At 35.2% G+C, this 20,892-nt stretch overlaps 1 protein-coding gene and 1 long non-coding RNA gene across 3 annotated transcripts in view; one reads left to right on the plus strand and one right to left on the minus strand.

Annotated features, from left to right (window-relative positions):
- Positions 1-9,748, plus strand: part of LOC107557593 (uncharacterized) — a 20,452-nt gene extending 10,704 nt beyond the window's left edge. Inside the window, exon 3 of the long non-coding RNA XR_001605413.1 lies at positions 9,612-9,748. This is a non-coding gene — a long non-coding RNA (uncharacterized lncRNA). The remainder of the gene's footprint in view (positions 1-9,611) is intronic.
- The window catches only part of LOC107557591 (RNA-binding protein Musashi homolog 1-like), a 38,793-nt gene that overhangs the window by 8,921 nt on the left and 8,980 nt on the right, over positions 1-20,892 (minus strand). For both annotated transcript variants that reach the window (XM_016241070.1, XM_016241071.1), the window contains exons 5-10: positions 15,967-16,008; positions 14,826-14,918; positions 4,771-4,819; positions 3,966-4,048; positions 3,160-3,277; positions 2,212-2,292 (exon numbers count right to left, since the gene is read on the minus strand). In XM_016241070.1, coding sequence (XP_016096556.1) covers positions 2,212-2,292; positions 3,160-3,277; positions 3,966-4,048; positions 4,771-4,819; positions 14,826-14,918; positions 15,967-16,008 — 466 coding nt within the window. The remainder of the gene's footprint in view (positions 1-2,211; positions 2,293-3,159; positions 3,278-3,965; positions 4,049-4,770; positions 4,820-14,825; positions 14,919-15,966; positions 16,009-20,892) is intronic.

Here is a 20,892-nt window from a genome sequence, read left to right on the forward strand (position 1 = left end):
ATTATTAATTATAATATTTTATTATTAGTAGACCAGAACATGTGGACATGTTGTCATTCTTACACTATAATACTGAACTTTGATTTCAGTGATTTGGACTATGAGATGGACACTTGCTTCTTGCATTCCATGTTGCACTTTACTTTTGCTTTAAAAAAGGATTTGGATTTCATTTGGAGTTTCACTACTCCATTTGTCTTTTTAAATCTGTTGTTTACACATTTCTAAGAATACTTTTAATACTTAACATTTTTAATAATAATAACTTTTAATAATACAATTTTATACTTGATTTTAGTGGACTCTAAACATTGCATTTATTTAATGTGAAAACCCAACTGTTGGGGTTAATTGAAACATATGTTTTCCCCCTTTGTAGTTGCACTCACAGCTGTAATGAACAGAAGCCCAAAACATGTGGATATATTGACATTAAGAACATGCTGATTTTCTCAGACTTTTGTAATTATTTTAATTTTATTTCATTTTTATTAGATTTGTTTACATTTTTACTCTTTTAGTTTTTCATTTCGTCAATGGTTTGCTTACATTTATACTTTTTTATGGTACACTACTGAATGGCAAAGTTGCAAGTTTAATAAAATGTTCTTTAAAATTGTAGATTTTTTGTGGGAAATACATTTTTAGATTAATCGATTAATTATTGGCATCCCTAAAAATGACATATAAAATGACAATATTTTTGAAGATGGTCAGTTCCTCTCAGAGATACATTCATATAAACCCCCACATATTTGTCATTATATTATTATATTTCGAGTTTCGCGAACAGTGAGCTTGATCTGCCTGGTACAGTATTTTCTCCTCTTTACAGACTTCATAAAAATTCCACACAAATTAGATTTTGGGAAATGATTGCAATGCAGCTTGTGTTGAATCCTGGAATAGAGATCGGCCAAAATGAAACTAAAAACCAGTTCTGTATTTGTCGTCTGATTGCATGAACCGATCAGTACAGTGATGGTTCGGGACAAATACATTAACCATTACACCCCTAGTACATATAAATAATACATAAATAAATCTAAAATAAATTTTACATCTTTAAGTGTATTATGATATACAGTGCTTGAAGTGGCCGGTTCGCAGTACCGGCACATCAATATTTTAGTCTTTAGCGTACTGGCACTTTTTTGTGCGTACCGGCACTTCTGACATGTTGCCAGTACTGAGTCAAAGCGTCAGTGTCTGGGTGTTTTATAATGAATGCCGGCTGAAGGTGTTTTAGATTATGCGCTGGTCAGTGGTTTAGTTATTCTGAATGGATCCGTATAGTAGCATGTACAGTCTGGTCAAGGCAGCAGGTTTAGTGGTCTTTTGGCGTCTCCCTGTGGTCCTGTTTGGTATCACAGCTTAACTGGTGCTTATTTATATAAAAAATGCTCTTAACAGTTTTCTTTCTTTCGGCATTATATACATACATTGGGAATTTATATAGCAGAGGTTCCCAACCCTGGTCCTGGAGGCACCCCAACACGGCACGTTTTGTATGTCTCCTTAATCAAACACACCTGATTCAGGACATCAGCTCATTAGTAGAGACTCCAAGACCTGAAATTGGTGTGTCAGAGAAAGGAGACATGCAAAATGTGCAGTGTTGGGGTGCCTCCAGGACCAGGGTTGGGAACCATTGGTATTTAGCATAGATTTTCAGTAGCCTTATTTGGACAAATAGGACACAATATATTTTCAGCATTTACAGGTTGTAGCTGAAAGCATAATCAAATTGGCCTATTGGCAGCGACAGGTCAACTATTGTCAATGCCATTTTGAAGGTCATGTTACTGATCAAGTGTAATTCCTACTTTCTGGTTTGTCTGACAGCGTCTCTCGTGCCCTGTTCGAGTTTTATCACAGAGGAACCATGCAAATGTTTTTTTTTTACTGACGTGACGTCACCTGAGAAACAATTACAGTCTGAGTAGTGCTGAGAACAGAGAAAAATATGTATTTTCTCTAAAAATGTTGGGTCGCATGGCAAAAAGCATCAACTATACCTGTGAAATCCACATGCAGCTTTAAAAACTACTGTCTTTGTGAGTGTGTTTTGATCAAATCCACTTCAACAAATGTGCAGTTATCAGATAAGTGTAAAAAGTGTTCCTTTCTTGTAAGGGATCAAATGGATGCAGTGGATGACTGGATCTGAAAAAGTTCTCTACAGATGGAAACAAGGGAAGTTGGACTTACCTGGGAACTGGTATGTGTATCCCGGTGTGATTCCTGTGTAGCCACGACTGGCGTAAGTGGCCGCCTGGAACCCTGGGTAACCTGAAAATGAATAGAGAAAGCATAGTGTTTAAGGCAATTCAGGATTATTTGGTGACACTTTGCAATAAGGTCTCATTTGTTAACATTAGCTAGTGCTTTAACTAACATGAACTAATAATTACAGCAGTTATTAACCTCTGTTAATGTTAGTTAATAAAATTGTTCATGTTAGTTCACAGTGCACTAACTAATGTTAACATATTTTGATGTTAATAATGTATTAGTAAATGCTGAGATTAGCATTAACTAAGATTAGTAAATGCTTTAGAACATAAAATAATCCTAACAGATGTATGAGAAATAAAAACAAAAAGCAAGAAATAAAATGAGCTTACAATTGATTTAAAATGTATTAAACACAAATAAGAAGAAAACAGCCTCTCTTTTCTTCTAATGGAAATGAGATATTTGGCACTTATTGTCTGTTGCATTAGATCAATAAATTAACTTAAATTATAAATTAATCCTTTTCAATATTATTTATTTTATTTCATTATTATTCATAATTATTGCATTTGCCTTAGTGTCTGCTAAATTATTCATTGTTAATATAAATAAAATAAAAACACCCGTTTTAACTATTATATTGGTATTTGATGTATTTTGCAATGTTTATTTTGTAAATTCACCCCACCCACAGAATGGCAGTAATTCTACTAATTTTTCTAAATTTTTTCCCCCCTGTTTCTCTGTTCTCATCTCTGATTTGTGTCTCATAAACACGCAGACACGAGTGCAGTTCTCCATTGTAAACAGCAGGCAGCGGCAGACTCTCATCAGACGGGACTGCAGCGCTGCACTGATGCTGGGTTTGCTCATATTGAAGTGTTCACTGAGATTATTTGCTTTTTCCAGCTTTCAACTCACCCAGCATGCCGATACCCAGCATGAAGGCGTCCATGCCGTAGGGCATCACCCTGGAGCGGCCTCGTGCCGTACCTATCGGTGACATCACTTCCTTCGGCTGCGCCTTTTTGCACTCCACCTTCAAAATCACAAATGAGATCTCTATTCTAGTTATCGCTAGACAACAATTGAGACTTGTTTCAAACTTTTTAAGCACAAAACTGACAGTGAAATTAGTAAGAAAATATATTATTTTTATTTTATTTTTAATTCTTGAGACTAAGTTGATACTGAAGAATAAGTAAAAAAATTATATAAATGAGCAACTTTTGAGCAGTGAAATATTCCTCAAGTACAAGAAGAAAAGAGATGAGATGAGATATAAAGACTTTTTGATCCTTTGTTTCAATTTTTTTTTTTTAAAGAATTTTCGCATTTGAGACAAACTTGATACTTAAATGTCTAAGAACTAAGAAACTCCATTAAGTCCATTTGAGCAGTAAAATATTCCTCAAGTAAAGACAAAGGAGATTTCTTTAATATCTCAGCAAGTTATTGAAGTTATTATATATATTATATATGCATATTTTTTGCTAATATATTTCCTATATATATTATTTTATTTTATTTATTTCTATTTTAAATATATTTTACCGTTAAATATTCCATATATAAAATGTGCTAATGCATATTTTGGATTTTCCAGTCTTTTATGTTACATATGGATTTTTGTTTTACAAAGAATTTTAGGAGAAACAGGTATCATGAACCTATCAAACACGCTGTCACACACACAGACAGCGTTTCATAGCAGAACACACTCTCACCATCTTGTTGTTGATCTCGTGAAAGTGGATCTCGCAGACCTTTTCCACCACGTCTTCATTCTCAAAGGTCACAAAGCCAAAACCTGCAGAGCAAGAACACACATGCACTCTTTACCAATCACAAACATAGCATTGCTTTCAAACATCGAATCTAATGTGTTTATCAGTTGTGTTCGATCAAATCCTGGCATGACCTTTCCCCTTTCCTTTCTCATTCTCTCTCTTTTGTTCTGTTTACATCTGTTCATATATTCAGTCCATTCTGTCAGGAGATTAGCTCCTCACCTGCTTCATTTACCTGTGCTACTCAATCCCGCCCACTCATCTGTCACTCACTACAGGCTCCGCCCACCGGCTGTCAATCAGACTTTCCTTGCCAAAGTGAATGACGGTTTAACCTCTGAACCACTAACCAGCTCAGCAACACCAAACCCATATTAACCTATATGAACTTTAGCAATGCCTCTGAACAGAGATTACATGAGACTGTGAGGAGCAGAGAAGAGTCAGTCTTTTATCATATATGGATTTTCATTTTCAGAGTTTTAGGAGAAATGGCTGAGATGATGTTGTTGATACAGAAGCTCAAGTATAAATGAGAACTCCATTACTTTTCTTGAGTTATGGATGAGCAGTAAAATATTCCTTAAGTTCAAGAAGAGAAGAGAAGAGCTCTAACATCAGCTCCTGAATGAGTGTAGAAGCATGTAGACACTTGACTGTTGTTGTATAATTATATGACTCAATGAGGCTTTGAATGTGAGTGTGTGCATTTGCGTGTGTGCGTGCCTGAATGCTGCCTTACCTCTGTGCCTGTTGGTGGTTTTGTCGAACATTAGCATCGCGTCATCAACCTGCAGACAAAACACACACACACAAAAGAGAAGGATGAGACACTCTAAGCCATTACCCAGCATGAGGCTCTATTGTGAGGCTCTGGAGAAACAGAGAAGGGCAGCAGATGGAGGGGCCGAGCGGGGAGGGGGAACAGAGAGAGAGATGGACAGAGAGAAAGAGAAGAAAGAGAACATGGATGGAAGCAAAAGAAAGGGGCTGACATAAAAGAGGAGAAAGCGATGGCTGTGAACACTTTGAAGCACCTCAGCTTCAGCAAACAGCCCTCTTTGTTTTTCTTGATGTTTCATAAGATCAGCGGTTCACAACTGGGTTTGCTTCAAGACACAGATGTCACACTGGACATCAAATGGCAAACTAAAAGAGTGTCTGTGGTACAAAATATAAGTTCTTTGTGGTACTTCAAAATGCTTAATTTAAATGCTTGATTTAATTTGCACATACATTTTTAATGATGGAAACTGGTGCACTCATTTTGTCCAATTAATTTCCATGATTTCTGTAATTACAAGAAATTAATTAGAAATGAATATTGACTAGAAATTTCCATGACTTTTCCAAGTCTTAAAATTACCTGATATCCTGGTGCGCATGATTATATGATTACATTTTTTATTTTATTTTTATAGAAATTCAAACACAAGAAAGAAATTAAGCTGATGAAATATTTTAAAGCAGAGTATAACTAGACAATTTCATACTGACTATAAAAATTTCCACGACATTTCCAGGTCTTAAAATTCCCTGATATCCTGTTGTGTAATAATAATAATAATAATAATACTAATTTTACACTGATTTACACACAAGCAGCATTTCAAACTGATTAAATATTTTAGAGCAAAGTATAAATATTGACCATAGAAATGTCCATGATTTCCATTATTTACACTATTTCTACTCATTACACATTTTTACACAATTTCAAAAAAAAATTTTTTTACAGAGATTCACATAAATAAACAATTCAAACTGATAAAATATTTTAAAGTGAAATAAACTAATACATCTCATTAAAAAAAGTATATATATGTTACAGATTGCACAAGCAAGAAGCAATTCAAGCTAATAAAATATTTTAGAGCCAAGACTAATTAGTTATAAATTAATTAATATAATTAATAAATTAATATTCGCTATATGACTTTTCGAGACTTTGAACTTTTTCAGACTTTGCCTTCAAATTCCCTGACATTTCTAGGTTTTCCATGCAACCCTAAGAAAATAGTTTGTGGAGAATACAACAGAGAAACCGGCTCAGAAATGAAACAGAAGTGCAAACACATATCCCTCTCTCTCATTAAACGGACGTCCATGTCCACTGGTCATGGTTTACATGAACATCTCTCATTTCAATCCCTCCCGCCTTCAGAGTTTGTGAGGAGAATCTTTTCAATAACTCTCTCTGTCCTGTTCCCCCTTTCTCTTCAAACCTTCTCCAAAGTTTACTATTCCCATGGAGACTCTGCAAAGAATTTCAATTAGAAGAACTGACCCCCTCCCTCGCTTCTCCTTTCATGAATAGAACAGAGAGCGAGAGACGAGGAGCTGAATAATGGTTGCAACGAATAGTACTGGACAAATAAACTTTGACAAGAGAGACGGATATGTTTTCAGTGATGAAGCAAAAATGTACATAACAATATATGTGTGTGTGTGTGTGTGTGTGTGTGTGTCATTTATATAATTATAAACTTTCAAAAAAATTATTATATATATATATATATGTTATACTATAATATATATGTGTGTGCGTGTGTGTGTGTGTATCATTTATATAATTATAAACTTTCAAAAAAATTATTATATATATATATATATGTTATACTATAATATATATGTGTGTGTGTGTGTGTGTGTGTATCATTTATATAATTATAAACTTTCTAAAAAATAATTATATATATATATATATATATATATACATACATATATATTGATATGTTACATTTTTACAATATATTAAATGCATATCTATTTATTTAATTATAAATGTAATTATATAAATTAATTAGATATTTATAAACTTTATAATAATAATATACAAATTAATTTATTTTACAAATAATTTAACTACATATAAATATTTATTGATATATTACTATATGTGTGTGTGTGTGTGTGTGTGTGTGTATATATATATATATGAAACCAATATTAATAAATTATACTAATATTATTTTTTTAAAAATCCAATATTGACATCTTTGCATCCAGCTTAACGCCACACCTTAATTGTGGTAAATCTTTGCTTTTGTTCACCACAGTTGATGAGCGTGTGAATCTGTTCGCGGTTCAGTCCCGCTTTCAACCGTTTGATGAAACTCAACACAACCTGTAACACGAGCATCGTGAAGCAACTGTAAACCGTCTCTTCTCCAGATCTGAGGCCTCATTATTTAGCGATGGCCCGCTCTTCAGGATTATACTGTCACTTCAGTCTGTGTGAGAGCTGTTGGACGGCACCAGTCGAAGCACTTGAGAGTCACGTGGCAGGCCACATTTATGTGACCGGTTAGCGCTTTTCAGTGCCACCTGGTTAAATTACCATGGGAAAGGTCAAACACTCTTAGCCCGGATGAGCCGCTGTCAAACACACACTCTTAGACTCTGACATTTAATTATAACCCTCTCCTGCACCCCTCCTATTGAAACTTTCATTGAGTCAATCCCACACACACACACCCTCCCCATCTTCCAAATCCAATGACACTGCAAAGTCAGGAGAAGACAGAGGGCCGACAGCTGCTGTGAGCTTTAGCATGATGTGAAAAATGACCAGTGTGATGCTTCTGTTTGTTACAAACAATGTAAAAATAAGTGAAAGAGAAAGTCATTTAGAGACCAAAACATCTTCAGAGATTCTTTTCATTTGGACTTGTAAGAAAGAACCCAGAACACCCTAGAAATGTCCTCGCAACAAACTAGAGCACAACAGCAATGCCCTAGCAACCACCTAAAACACCCTATCAATGCTCAGAACACCCTAGAAACTGCATAGCAACCACTCACTACACACTAGCATCATGGTTGTAAACTGGCATGTAAAAAAAAAATACTATCTAAATTAGAAAAAGAATTCATATCATAACTTGATTGCAAAATCATAATTTAAAAAACAAACAAATAAACAAAAAACACTATTGTAGGAAGCTATTGTCGAAGATATAGCATCCCTACAGAGAATGCATAAAAAAGGATTGAGAGTTGACAAAAATTAATAATAAATCAATTAATAAAATAAATTAATTTACAAATGTAAATAATAAAATAATAGTAATACAATTTTAAATAAGAAAATTAAAATAAACAAATGTAAATAATAATAAAAAAATATATATACATATATATTAGGGATGTCAGTTTAACGCGATAACTTAATTAATTAGCTATGAAAAAATAACGTGATTAAAATATTTTAACGCAGTAAACGCACTGGCCCCGCCCCCAGACCGGTACGTCATCTTACATTTTATATAGCTGACTGTTGACAAATATGATGCAGGGCAACAAATCCATAAATGCAGTTTTGCCCTAAAATTCAAAACATTGGTGCAAAAAATGCCCCTGTATGATTTTTTGTCTCATATTTATATCATACGATATCACACAAGCACCGAGAGCAGCAGTATCACACGAGTGCTGCTTTTGTCCCGAATATCACGAGTTTAGATGTGATTTTGTACAACAGTTCAGTAAATAAGAAGTTGATATTGTGTTATTTTTTAAACACAATATTATGTGCTTTTGCTCAATTTTGCAGAGAACATATTACCACAGCAGAATTGTTGAGCATCTCCGAGCAATAGGCTACAGCGGTGTTTAGTTTCTGGATGAATCCGCATTTTGAACGAATCATGTGAATTCAAATGATTCAAAGTCCCATTCATAAAGAGAGCCGTTTACTGAATTCCTGAATGAATCAGCCGTTTGAACGAATAGAATGAAAGACTCATAAAGACATTTACCGCCACCTGCTGGTAGATTTAGTTTCTTATTTAGAGTATAATTTAATAAAAAAAAAAAAGAAGAAGAAGAAGAAGAAAACATTAAAGTGATAGTTCACCCAAAACTATTCAAATTCTGTCATCATTTACTCACCGTCATGTCGTTTCAAACTTTTCTTTTGTGTAACATAAAAGAAGGTATTTCTAAGACTGTTGGTAACAAAGCTGATTTAGTTACCAATGACTTTCATTGTATGAACAAAAAAATACTGAGATGTTTCTCAAATTATCTTATTTTATGTTCCAAAGTTTATGTTAGGAGGTTGTAGCCTAAAAGTTTATGTGTAATTAATTTTATGTTGAATCAAATAAAATATTTATTTCTAAAGCTACCATGTGTAATGTCTACTTGATACTTTCTAATTTAACACAAAAATAGCTTTAAATAATCTTTTGTGGGTATTTTCAGTCAAATTTATTTTGCGATTAATTAGATTAATTAATCGACACATCATGTAATTAATTAGATAAAAAATCAAGCGTAGCGTTAGTTCTGTCCGGTCACATTAATCAAGCTCGCATCAGCTGACTCTCAGCTGATCCCCATCAACCTATGGGAATACGACACCTATCTAAGCATTCATATATAAGGTCCCGCAGTAGTATCAGCAGTTTTCGCATTGCTCAATAGCTAATTACCCTCCTCCATCCCCAACTCCTCCTCTGTTAGTCAGGATTCAGCCTTCTGATTCTCCTTGAATCAGACTAATTCTAAAATGTGTACATAACATTATTGAATTTAACGATATCTGCATACATTTATGTTGGTTCTGTTCACCCTTAGGGTGTTATTGCTCCTCTCCCTGCTCTCATCCATGCTAGGCTGCATGGATGCGCAGAGAGTTCTTGTCCAGAACAAAACCATACCGCCAATCCAAACTGTATGCTAATTGTCAATCATCTTTGACGATAGTGGTCCTGACAGAAATGTTAATTGACTGACAGCCCTAATATATATATATATATATACTTCATAGCGGGAGATAGAGAGAGAGTGTGTGTGTATATATATATATATATATATATATATATATATACATATATACATATATACATATATATACTAAATAAACTAAACATAATAAACTATAAAAAATTAAAATAATAATAACAAAAATAATTACAGTATAATAATAATATAATGAAATAGAAACATACAAAACATAATTTTAATATTGTTTCATTTTGTATTTGTGCCATTTGAAATTTTGGGGTTTGGGAAATTAGTTATTTAGTTGTTGTTGTTTTTGTTTTGCAAGAAATTAATATTTTTATGCATCATGGATGCATTAAATTGACCAAAAGCGACAGTAAAGACATTTCTAATGTTACAAATGAATTTCAATTTCAAATAAATGCTGCTCTTTTAAACTTACTAACTAACAAACTACTTAAAATAAATAAATATATATGTAAGGAAGGAAGGAAGTGAATAGTAAAAAAATTAAAGTTTAAGAAGACAATGCTTTAAAGATGACAGCTATAACACAACCTAAAATCATTTTACATGTTAAATCGAGAGCTTTGAGACAAATTAAAACAGAAATGTTAGAGATTTCTGAAGACATGTTTGTTTGCACCATCATGGATAAGCAGACAGAACAAACGTATTATCAACTTATCAAACTAAGTTATTTAGTCTATAATCATCTCAAAAACAAAACTCTCTCTCTCTCTCTGTCCTCTCAAAAATCCACTCAGGGATGCAATGGCAAGTGTCCCGTTTCTGTTTTATTAAACAAGAAGAGGGTAAGATCTGATAAAACTAGATTTTTATGCTTTCCTCATCTCTCGCTCTCCTTTTAAACAGGCCAGCGGACAAAAGGCCCAGTGAAGCTCTCTAATCGACACCTCTCATGTCCGTTCCACCAGTCCTCTTCCTCTCGATGTTTCATTATATCCATTGTTGTGGGTCAGAGCGCTTGGACTCTCACTGTACTTCGCTTTTGTGAGGCTGAACATATTCCAACCCTTTTGGATTGTGCCTAACAGATCAGGACATTCTAGGGCAGCGAGTTTTCCCGGACGGGCTCAGACGGCCAGATTGTGCGAGTGCATGTGCAGCGTGTTTTTGATACCGATCCAACAAATCTCTTCTTTGTAAAGTTTAAATTTGTCTAAAAGAAATCAAACTTGCTTTCACAATGTCACTCTGTGTTTGAACACCCAAAATGGCATTTGCAACACATTTCACTTCTGTCTATGGGATATTTTGTTATTTTTCAGCATCATTACTCCAGTTTTCAGTGTCACATGATCCTTCAGAAATCATTCTAATATGCTGATTCGCTGCTCAAGAAATATGTCGGATTATTATCAATGTTGAAAACAGTTAGGGATAATAGGGTTAATGATAATATAATTTAAATGCATTAAACTGATAAAATGTGACCGTAAAAACTTTTACAATGTTACAAAAAAAATAAAATGTTAGATTTTTTTTTTTTAAATGCTGTTCTTTTGAACTTTCTATTCATCTAAGGCCCAGTCCACACGGAGACGCGTTTAGCTGTATACGCATACATTTTGTATCGTGTGCATCCTCAATTTTCAATTTTACTTCACATTTATACAATATTGTCAATAAATACAAGCAGTCAGATATATGAACTGTACCTGACCTGGTTTCTTAAGTTAGTGGTATTACCCCCTGCTAGTGATGTGACATTTGAACCAAGGCATCGGAGCTTGTGTCGAGAATAAATGGGTGTGCCAGATGAAGCCTCGATTCGAAGCTTGTGTTGTGTTGATAATTGTCATAGAAATCATGTGACCAATGACAAATGAAGCTTCACTTTCTGTCCAGTCAAAATGACATATTTCATTGTGCGTGACATAATTTACACACAGCGTGTGTCTTCTCCAGGTCGTGCTCAGGTTGTTCACACCACACCACGTTGTTCGACAAATCACGTATGTGACAAATGACGTCAGAAATGCGTCAGTACATTATAATCGGTTATGGTCTATTACTGAACCGATACCGAATTGTCCTCGTCTGCATCGCGATGCATCGAAGAAACTATTAATTTCGACTTGTGTTTTTGGGTGGACAGCGAATCCGTATATTTTCTGAAACGATGACATCATCAGCCCACGTCTTGGCCCTAGTCCTACGTCACGTAACAGCAACAAAAACATGAACAAACACTGAACGATTGTCTTTTTATTAAGTTACATTAACACAGATTAATAAATTTATTGTTCCATGTTCGTTTGTATACCGCGCGCAAGGTTTATGCGCATAGTCCAAGTCTTCTTCTCCCTTTTTAGTGTATATCTGTCTATATACTGGTCTGGCATGTATACTACATCGTTTTGTGTCGGTTTTGTGGTTTCATGTGGATGCAGATATTTTTGAGATAGGGATAGGGAAAGCTCTGGCTTCGTGTGGACGTAGCCTGAGAATCCTGAAAAAATTTTTTCCAACATTGATAATCATAAGAACAAGAAAATTATTAATACTACTATTATTAATAATAGAACACCAATAATAATTGAGCACCAAATCAGCATATTAAGAATTGTCCTCGTCTGCATCGCGATGCATCGAAGAAACTATTAATTTCGACGCCCCTAAAAAGTTGCATTTATTTGATCAAAATACAGTAAAAAAAAAATATGCATAAACTAAACACATTTACCGAATAAAATCCTCCATGTGCATCAAAAAAGTCATGTGACTTTGCTCTATGGGACGGGTTACCTGGACTAACCAGTGGACCGATCTCGTTGCACAGCATCTGAAATGTTGTTATGGTCATTCTTAAATGCCCGAGTAAAGTCTGTCGTCAAAATATTTCTGGATAATTGCCTCCCAAAATTGTCTTACATCAGCATAAGAGACTACTTACAAACACATTTAAAAAAAAATCTTAATTATTACAAACTTTTTGAGTATAAATAGGGAAATACTGATTTCATGTTGTCTTTAAACTTTTATCAGTGCCTTATAAAGTCTATCCCAGCAGGCCAACAGGTGCACAAGCTGCTGACACCCACTAATATGTGTTTGTGAGTGCGTGCACCACCGAATCCACATGTGCATTTACATATTTGAAAAAAAGAGCCCACATGCACTCAGTGTCACATTGAGATGTGTGCGGAGACAATAGGCCCAGCAGGTCACCGTGGAAACAAGCTTGAGAGGGTGGGGGGGGGCAGCAGCTGTAGCATCAGATCAGTTAAGATTCGGGAGACCCTCCCCCTTTACCAACAGCACCTTCACACCCTCACTCGCTCTCTGTCGCTCCATTCTCTCGTTCATACCTTTACAGGATTCACTGCAGTGAGTGTCACTTCATATAAGGGTGACTCTGCATTGAGGGACTACCTGAAGTGTCTTCGAAGTATGTTTCATCTAAACAGTACCTCACGTTTTGATCGAATCACAGCCTTGATAAACCCTGAAGTGGTCTTTTATGTTTTTAAAGGCAAAATGATCATTACAACATGAAAAACAAAGAACTTTTAAAGAATGTTTTTACATCATTTCAACACAAGAAATGAATGTGTTAAAGGCAATATAAAAGCAAACTGAGCCTATTTACACTACCATGCAAAAGCTGGGGGTCAGTAAGATTTTTAATTGTTTTGGAAACATTAAAAGTCACGTATGCACACCAAGGCTGCATTTATTTGATCAAAAATACAGTAAAAACAGTAATATTGTGAAATATTACAATTTAAAATAATCATTTAAAATTATTATTAATATATTTATTTATTTTTTCAGCAAGGATCCATTCAATTGATCAAAAGTGGCAGTAAATACATTTATAATATTACCAAAGATTCATATTTCAAATAAATGCTTTTCTTTTTAACTTTCTATTCATCAAAAAAGTATTATGCAGCATGACTGTTTTCAACATTGACAATAATAAGAAATGCGTCTTGAGCAGCAAATCAGCATATTAGAATGATTTCTGAAGATCATGTGACACTGAAGACTGAAGTAATGATGCTGAAAATTCAGCTTTGATCACAGAAATAAATTACATTTTAAAATATAAGTTCAAATAGAAAACAGCTATTTAAAATTGTAATAATAATTCACAATATCACTGTTTTTACTGTATTTTTTTTACAGTAATTCACCCATAAACATTTAACAGGAAACGGTCCCAACGGTCCCCTTTTTACTTGTTGTTCCAATAGTTCTGGTTAGTTTAGAACAAATTTATAGGACACCCACTTCTAAAACTTCCTTTTGTACTGCGTATCTTACTCTTTCTCCTCTTTTGAAAGGCCTTCCCCTTCTCGTGCCCTCGACCCACAGGAGGTGACACGGCCTCCCTCACTCATCTCCTGCCTCTACTCATACGCTCTTCTCTTTCTTTAGTCCCTGCTGTCTACTATTCAGCTCAGCAAGCCACTCTCACACAAAAGAAAAAGCTTTTTTTCTTGCTACACAAGGACTCCATCTTCAATTCTTTACCACCGACACCAAATTTGACAGTAACAAATGGAACAAGTGGAGACAGGCGGAGAATAAAAGAGATATCATGTGTGCATCAAAACACACAGACAAATTTATGTGACCTTTTCGAAAATTTTAAATGTTAAAGAACGCACCGCCATCAAGAGCACATTGTTGGGTGACACTACTATATTTTTCTGGTTCTTTTAAAAGTTGTACTATGTAAACATACTCTAACATTTACAGACGTTTATAGAAGCTAAGATGCTACTGACATCACAACCACAAGCTCATTAACATATGACCGCCCATATTTAAAAAACACCTATTCGGTATTCAGAAACTTGACCTGCTTATCTGGCCAAAAGTATGACTGTCATATGTAAGTCTTAAAGGTACAGCAGCAAAAACTGACTGTTTCAATGTGTTACTTGCAGTTTCTGTAATTGTTTGAGAAATTTGCTAGCAATTTCTGAGTGAAAATTGCTTTTGAAACCTTCTCAGTGTGGTAATGAAAAACTAGATTCAATTATGAAAGAAATTCATCCTAGTGTAGAATATGCCCCTTGAACTCACCTTTCCAAATTGATCGAAATACTGTTTCACATCTTCGATAGTGGTGTTGACAGACAATCCTCCAACAAAGATCTTCTTTGTTCTTGTTACCAGCTGAAAACACAAGAAAAAAAGGCAAATAATGAGACGATGAAATAATCAAGTGCATCAACACGATTTTCAACAAGAAAACTAGGGTGCTATTTAAATACATATGAAGAGTTTGGTTCCAAAACGCGATAAACTCAGCCAAAATCAGTATTGTATCTGGTCGATATTGAAAAGTCAATTTTTTATTTTACTCAAAATGTGATATTTGCCGAGTTATTCTGTCATGTTTTCTCCCTTTTTTTCCAAACCGCGACAAACGCCAGTCTCCCTTTTCTGCAGACTGCGATATATCCGCTCAACCAATCACAGCGCATGGTGGCTCTTTGAATACACCCGGCATCCTAGTTTTCCTCATCTATTTTGTACTTTGTGATCAACAAACAAACAAAAAAATTAGGGCTGCACGATAAATCGCATGTGATTGTCATGCGCATCTCCTCAGTAAAGCCGGTTCTGTGATTAGTAGTAAATCTCCATCACGTGCTTTCAGATGGAGCGGCATTTAATACACAGAGCCATAGATCACTGCTATATCGCGTTCATAATCGCAGATGAGTCGCATTCGATTATGAACGCGATATTGAGTAGCTTGTCAGTGTAAGTGTTTTTTTTTATGCCATTTATGTTTTTGTTAATACATCGTATAGCACTAGTCAACTAAATGAATGTAACATGGCAAAGATGAATGCACTTTTGGAAGTTGAATGTAAGGGAAATGTCATTTTGGAATTTCTGTGGTTTAACGTGATAACGTTCATGTATGTTCATGATGAAATGTTATTTTATTGTTGTAATTAATTTATAGCATTAACAAGATGACCCGTTGAATTCTTTTTGGAGCTATAACTGATTGAATGTATTTCACTTCTATGCGATATGGTGAAAAAGAAGGATCTTCAGAATTATGCTGCCTACAGTTTGTCAGAGCTGTCACATCGAGAAAACACCTATGGGGCTTTAAAACACTCACTAGGTTTCAGAACAGAACCTGCGTGTCCTTAATGAGAAGTGACGTGTGTGATGTTAACCTGAACGGAGACTTAGCACTCACCTTCGGCTGAGCTCTGCGTGGGAAGGCCACCTTAGGGTCAATCTGAGAGAGAGAGCGAGAGAGAGATTTGTTTAGCATGTGAATAAAGCTTCTTTGAATCTCGAGAGGGAATAAGAGGCATGACTTAGCAGAAACGTCATGTATTTACGGAATCTGAGAGACAAAGATAGTATTTCATAAATATTCTCAAAATCTACTCACAGCTGTTTAACAAACAGGCCTGTCCGTGTTTCCCAAGGATTTACTGATGTTAACACTTCTAACATGTATAATGTAATCATTAGATGAACAAATAACCCGTTATTCAGGACATTAAACTGCAAAGATTGAAATTATTGATCTAGCAGATTTGTTTAATCTCAGTCACTGTTTTCTTTAAAGGGGTCATATGATGCTGCTAAAAAGAACATTCGTTTGTGTATTTGGTGTAATGAAATGTGTTTTTGCGGTTTAAGGTTCAAAAAACACATTATTAAAACATTATTTTCCACATATTGTACATTATTGTTTCTCCTCTATGCCCCGCCTTTCTGAACCGCGTCGATTTTTACAAAGTTCATTGGTCTGAAAAGCGAGGTGTTCTCTGATTGGCCAGCTATCCAGTGCGTTGTGATTGGCCGAATACCTCAAGCGTGCGATGGAAATGTTACGCCCCTACCATACTGTGATGATGCCCTGTCCCGAATGGAGCGACACAAAACATTAAAACCCATTACAAACAAGGCATTTGTTGCATCCAGTGGGGATATAATTACTGATTATAATGACTTATACTGTCTTTTTATGTGTTGCGTATCGTGCTGCGTAAACATAAAACCATGTCTGGAGAAACGACAAACAAGTGTTACTCTGCACTGCTCAAAACTCACGTTTGAATCATCAGTGGCAAATTCTTTAAATATAAAAAACCTACTTACAGTCTGTGAGTCAGAACATTTGGGTTGAAGTGTTCTGGAACAGTGTTGTAAATACAACTTAACCACTGATTTCTAGTCGTGTCCTCTTTTGGAAGGCCAAACAAAGTAGTTTCGCTTTCACAACGAAACAGCGTCACACACCGCGGCCTTGAGTGAGCGGAGATATCCGCCGAGTTATTCTGTCATGTTTTCTCCCTTTTTTTCCAAACCGCGACAAACGCCAGTCTCCCTTTTCTGCAGACTGCGATATATCCGCTCAACCAATCACAGCGCATGGTGGCGCTTTGAATACACCCGGCATCCTAGTTTTCCTCATCTATTTTGTACTTTGTGATCAACAAACAAACAAAAAAATTAGGGCTGCACGATAAATCGCATGTGATTGTCATGCGCATCTCCTCAGTAAAGCCGGTTCTGTGATTAGTCGTAAATCTCCATCACGTGCTTTCAGATGGAGCGGCATTTAATACACAGAGCCATAGATCACTGCTATATCGCGTTCATAATCGCAGATGAGTCGCATTCGATTATGAACGCGATATTGAGTAGCTTGTCAGTGTAAGTGTTTTTTTTATGCCATTTATGTTTTTGTTAATACATCGTATAGCACTAGTCAACTAAATGAATGTAACATGGCAAAGATGAATGCACTTTTGGAAGTTGAGTGTAAGGGAAATGTCATTTTGGAATTTCTATTACGCCCCTACCATACTGTGATGATGCCCTGTCCCAACCGGAGCGACACAAAACAATAAAACCCATTACAAACGAGGCATTTGTTGCATCCAGTGGGGACATAATTACTGATTATAATGACTTATACTGTCTTTTTTGCGTTGCGTATCGCGCTGCGTAAACATAAAACCATGTCTGGAGAAACGACAAACAAGTGTTACTCTACACTGCTCAAAACTCGCGTTTGAATCATTAGTGGCAAATTCTTTAAATATAAAAAACCTACTTACACTCTGTGAGTCAGAACATTTGGGTTGAAATGTTTTGGAACAGTGTTTTAAATACAACTTAACCACTTTCTGCAGGTTTTATGAAGGTATAGTTAAGACTTGTTAGGACCAAGTACAGAAAATGATGTAATACATTGCAGGGAACACAATACATCAATATGTTCTCAAAAAGGTTGTATTAGCAACACTTTAAAGTTTGAAAATACAATCTCCGTTACTTTTTAATTAATTTGACAAAAAATGTATATGAACTTCATATGTTCAGTTTGCATCTCTAGGAAATGTTTCTTGATTTAATTATGTTTAGATATTTGTATTTAAAAACAAGACAAAAGCACTGAGGAAGATTTAATGCCATGATATTATACATTTAAGACTTTCTGCTCCAATTTAAGACCTTAATTTGTGAAATGGTGAACTAAGGCCTTTTAAGACCCATAAAACACTGTTTAAAGAAGTTTGCTTTTGTTAAGATTAGAATTTAATATCAATGATACCAAAAATGGCATAATTATCCTGCAAATTTAAAGCAAAAAAAAAAAATCAATGCGTATGAAAACAATGAAATTCTAATTGTTTCAGTTCAGATGCTTCCAATTGATTAGATATATATTTTAAAATTGCTTAATCTGCCATGTTTTTGTACAACAAAAAATTAAATCGTTTGATGTCTGTTACTCAAAACTATGTTTGTTGAGCACAATAAAAATCAATCAGCATACTTGACAAGGTAACAAACTGCTGAAAAAAATCAGGATTTAAACTAAAAGACTGATACTGGAAAAACGGCAAAACTTGCAGTCATAGTAGACAGATATCATTTAAATTAAATAAAAACTTAATGAAAATGAAAGTTACATAACTACTATATTGTCTTGTTTATATGACTATATTATACATACTTGATCATAATTCTGGAAATCTGGAGGGTCTAAATTATTCACTTAACACTTCACTTAACAATCAATAAAAAATCAGCAACATCATGAATTTGATCTAATCCCACTAGACCAGATTATCTCCATCCTAATTCTATAACCATCTCTAGCAACCCCATGCCATGCTGTTATGCACTGCCATTGATCTAAATGTCCTTCTACACCAGCTAGATTCATGTGTACTTATAGCATACAGTAGCATACAGTAGCCATCTATTAGTGCGCTCTACGATGTTGATCTTGCAAGTGTCTACAGTTTTAGTTCTATGATTTCAGCTCTACACGCATAGTCACCTTTTGATCCCAAACCTCGTCCCAACCTGTGCACCAAAAATACCAAACAGACACAAAAAAATCATGTAAAATGTCAGTATCACAATGAAACACAATGTCACTCATGCACCACCATCATTTAACCTAATTTCACAGGATTCTTAAAAGCATTGGTTATCATCAGGGGTCTTTACCGTCTTTTAACGTGTTTTTTTAATGTGAAATCCTCTGCTTTTTTGATGGACAATAAATAGTCTACTAGTCATCTACTAGTTACATTTTATTTACACTACAGCTCAAACGTTTGGGGTTGGTAGGGTATTTTGACTCTTATATAAGACGCTTATGCTCACCAAAGCTGGATTTATTTGATTAAAATTAAATTAATAAACTAATAAAAACAGTAACTTATTACTATTTAAAGTAACTGTTTTTATTTGAACATATTTTCAAATGTAATTTATTTATTTGATGCAAAGCTGGATTTCCAGCATCATTACTCCAGTTTTCAGTGTCACATGTTCCTTCAGAAATCATTCTAATATGCTGATTGGCTGCTCAAGACATTTCTGATTATAAATGCTGACAACAGTTTTCAGAATTCTTTGATGATTACAAAGTTAAAAAGCAGCATTCATTTGAAATAGAAATCTTTTGTTACACTGTAAATGTCTTCACAATCACTTTTGAGAAAGTTAATGCATCCTTGCTGAATAAAAGTATTATATTTGATTGGTGGTGTATGTTAGCCCATTGTGCCAGATAACAGCAGAACTACCGTACAACTAGATTTCAACTAGAAAACAGTTGGGAATAATCTTCTGTGACGCAAGGATGTAGTGGATGGTTACCAAGGTATTGCTATGCAGTTACTAAGGTGTTGTTCTGTGTGTTATTTTAGTGCAATGTCTAACAGTTTAGTAGTGATAGTAATAGCACACCTTTTCTCAAAAGGCTGTATAATTTGAGGAATCATTCAAAACGGAGTAGCCTAAGTATGTAAGATTTAATTCCTATGGTTAGAGGTTTAAAACCATTCTGTTGCTTTAGATATTTGAACATTCTGCTTCCTTCAAAACATCACAACATCCGAGAATAACCAAAACTTTCCGGAATCCAAAATGAGGTCAGATATGACACTGCTACAGTTTTTGCTATCAGGCCGAAAGAACAAACTGATAGAAACACAAGTGCGTGTGTGTGTTGTCAAAGGCTACTCCTTTTACAGGTTACTGGAACAGATCTGTTTCCAAACATTCAGCGAGACAATCCTCTTTTCAGGCCTGAGGGCAGGCAAAGCCTATCCCAACATCCAATCTCTGCTCGGAGCCGAGAGGGAGGAGATACGGAGAAAACAGATAAAGAGAGAGAGGGAGGCAGGAAGGGGTGAGGGCAAATTAATCAGCACCAAACAGCAAAGACAAAAAAAAGTGAATGAAAACAACAAAGGAGAAGAAAGAGAGAGAGAGAGGGAGCAATTCAGCTAAAACAAAACCTGCTAGTGAAAAGCTGAGGGTGTTGATTTTGTTTGTGTGTGCGTGTGTGTGTGTGTGTGTGTGTGTGTGTGTGTGTGTGTGTGTGTGTGTGTGTGTGTGTGTGTGTGTGTGCGTGTGTCTCAGGAAGCCCCCTCTCATTTCATTAATTGTGAGGACAAAGATGAACCCCAAACAGATGGGACGGAGAGAGGTCCACCCCCCTCCTGAGCACACACACATGTACACACACACACACACACACATACACACTGCCTTTTACTCCACCGTCATCAACAAACCAAACCAAATTACACAACTATGCTTCATATTCACTCTTTACATCTACTTCATACGCAAG

The sequence above is a fragment of the Sinocyclocheilus grahami genome, unplaced genomic scaffold (genome assembly GCF_001515645.1).
Source record: "Sinocyclocheilus grahami isolate Dianchi unplaced genomic scaffold, SAMN03320097.WGS_v1.1 scaffold609.1, whole genome shotgun sequence".
NCBI lineage: Eukaryota > Metazoa > Chordata > Actinopteri > Cypriniformes > Cyprinidae > Sinocyclocheilus > Sinocyclocheilus grahami.